This window comes from Nicotiana tomentosiformis, chromosome 12 (genome assembly GCF_000390325.3).
Source record: "Nicotiana tomentosiformis chromosome 12, ASM39032v3, whole genome shotgun sequence".
Classification (NCBI taxonomy): domain Eukaryota; kingdom Viridiplantae; phylum Streptophyta; class Magnoliopsida; order Solanales; family Solanaceae; genus Nicotiana; species Nicotiana tomentosiformis.
In genome coordinates, this window is record NC_090823.1 from 73,444,188 (window position 1) to 73,446,394 (window position 2,207).

Here is a 2,207-nt window from a genome sequence, read left to right on the forward strand (position 1 = left end):
ATAGCTTTTTTGCCGCCGATTTGGTAGCTAAGAGAGATGATATAACTAGTAAGGTGGTACAGATAGACATCATGTCCCTTGTTATTCTTCCTGGGGATATGGGCTTGCTAACTAGCTTTGCATAATCATTGCATCTGCGTTTCTCAGAGCTTTCATAAAATATTTCAGCATGTGTGTTTCTCAGAGCGTTGATGGAAATTAGAAGTTTGTAAAGGATAGCAACTTCCTCCATCTTTCGTAATACAGAAGAAGTGCATAGGCAAGGGCTAAAGGCAACACTTGAAAGGATTGCGACTGTTTGTTTCAGTCCTTACATATGGATGACTGCAGCAAAAGACGGACTGTTGCTTCTGTTTTTTAGCATTGATATTGCTTTTTATGCGTGCTCAATCTCTTGTCTGATATGAGGGTAAAATTACTGATGTGTGTCATGTTCTTCGCGCAGGCACCTATAAAGGGTCTTCGTTCTCTGCAAAGGACTGCATTAGTGCAGCGTTCTAGTGAAAAATGGGGCCTGTATGATAGGTTATTTAGCACTCAGGCTGCATCAACTGCTAGCACCCCCAACCTACTCCACCTCCTGAGAAGACTCCCTTTGGTGGCCTTAAAGATGAGGATCGTATTTTCACAAATCTCTACGGACTGCATGACCCTTACCTGAAAGGTGCCATGAAGCGAGGTGATTGGTACCGAACAAAAGACCTTGTCCTCAAGGGTTCTGACTGGATCGTGAATGAAATGAAGAAATCTGGTCTTCGAGGACGCGGTGGTGCTAGTTTTCCATCTGGTTGTCAATGCTGATGAAAGTGAACCCGGAACCTGTAAAGACAGGGAAATCATGCGGCACGATCCACACAAGTTGTTGGAAGGCTGTCTGATTGCTGTAGTGGGGATGAGGGCTAGAGCTGCTTATATTTATATCAGGGGAGAGTATGTGAACGAAAGGAAGAGCCTTGAGAAGGCTAGGAAAGAAGCCTATGAAGCTGGATTGTTGGGGAAAAATGCTTGTGGAACTGGTTATGATTTTGATGTATATATTCATTTTGGTGCCGGAGCCTATATTTGTGGTGAAGAGACAGCTCTTCTGGAGAGCCTTGAGGGGAAACAAGGCAAGCCAAGACTGAAGCCTCCATTTCCAGCTAATGCAGGACTTTATGGTTGTCCAACAACTGTCACAAATGTTGAAACAGTTGCTGTTTCACCAACCATCTTAAGGCGTGGGCCAGAGTGGTTTGCTAGTTTTGGCCGGAAGAATAATGCTGGGACAAAGCTATTTTGCATCTCAGGCCATGTAAACAGCCCTGTACAGTGGAAGAGGAAATGAGTATTCCATTGAAGGAGCTGATAGAGAGGCACTGTGGTGGTGTTCGTGGAGGATGGGACAATTACTTGCTGTTATACCAGGAGGTTCATCTGTTCCGTTGATTCCCAATAACATATGTGAGGATGTACTAATGGATTTTGATGCACTCAAAGCTGTGCAGTCAGGGTTGGGGACTGCTGCTGTAATTGTCATGGACAAGTCAACTGATATTGTAGATGCAATTGCAAGGCTCTCGTACTTCTATAAGCACGAGGGCTGTGGTCAATGTACACCATGTAGGGAAGGCACAGGGTGGCTTTGGATGATGATGGAAAGAATGAAGGTTGGCAATGCAAAGTTGGAAGAAAATTGACATGCTCCAAGAAGTGACGAAACAGATTGAAGGACATACTATTTGTGCATGGGGTGATGCTGCTGCTTGGCCAGTGCAGGGTCTCATTAGGCACTTTAGACCAGAGCTTGAAAGGAGGATTAGGGAGCACGCAGACAGGGAGCTACAACAGGCTGCTGCTGCTGCTGCTTGATTTTACTAGAAGGTTGGTTCTATTTTTTTTTTTTTGGGGGGGGGGGGGGTGTGATAAGTTAATAAGCCTTTCTGTTACAATTATTCTAAAACATCCATCTAAAAGTTGTGCTGTATTCAGTATACTTTTCCTTTATATCTCGGTCCTTTTTTGGGGGTCAAATGGGTCAATTTGATGCTCTTGTTATTTCGGTTGTTAAAAACATATGTAAACGACGAAGTACTGCAAGTTTTTTGGTGTACTACTTATATGGGGACATGTTTTGCCCTTCTTTTAGTGAAATTTATTACTTTATCAACAAAATACAAAGTACTCTCCAAGGTATACCTCTCAGAAAGTTGTCTCATTTTTCCTTTTGT

The 2,207-nt window shown here is 43.3% G+C and overlaps 1 protein-coding gene and 1 pseudogene across 1 annotated transcript; both read left to right on the forward strand.

The window, feature by feature from the left end:
- Window positions 1-421: 421 nt before the first annotated feature.
- On the forward strand, window positions 422-1,383 carry LOC104108507 (NADH dehydrogenase [ubiquinone] flavoprotein 1, mitochondrial-like; annotated as a pseudogene).
- LOC138902865 (NADH dehydrogenase [ubiquinone] flavoprotein 1, mitochondrial-like) lies at window positions 1,377-1,848 on the forward strand. Its single transcript, XM_070190766.1, has 2 exons — window positions 1,377-1,558; window positions 1,662-1,848. The coding sequence occupies exons 1-2, from the start codon at window positions 1,377-1,379 to the stop codon at window positions 1,846-1,848; spliced, it is 369 nt and encodes a 122-aa protein (XP_070046867.1).
- The last annotated feature ends 359 nt before the right edge of the window (window positions 1,849-2,207 follow it).

Coding starts and splice junctions, on each gene's coding strand:
- LOC138902865 (XM_070190766.1), top strand. CDS start 1,377: ATGGGACAATTACTTGCTGTTATACCAGGAGGTTCATCTGTTCCGTTG. Junction 1,559..1,661: donor GATGCAATTGCAAGGCTCTC/GTACTTCTATAA, acceptor GGCAATGCAAAG/TTGGAAGAAAATTGACATGC.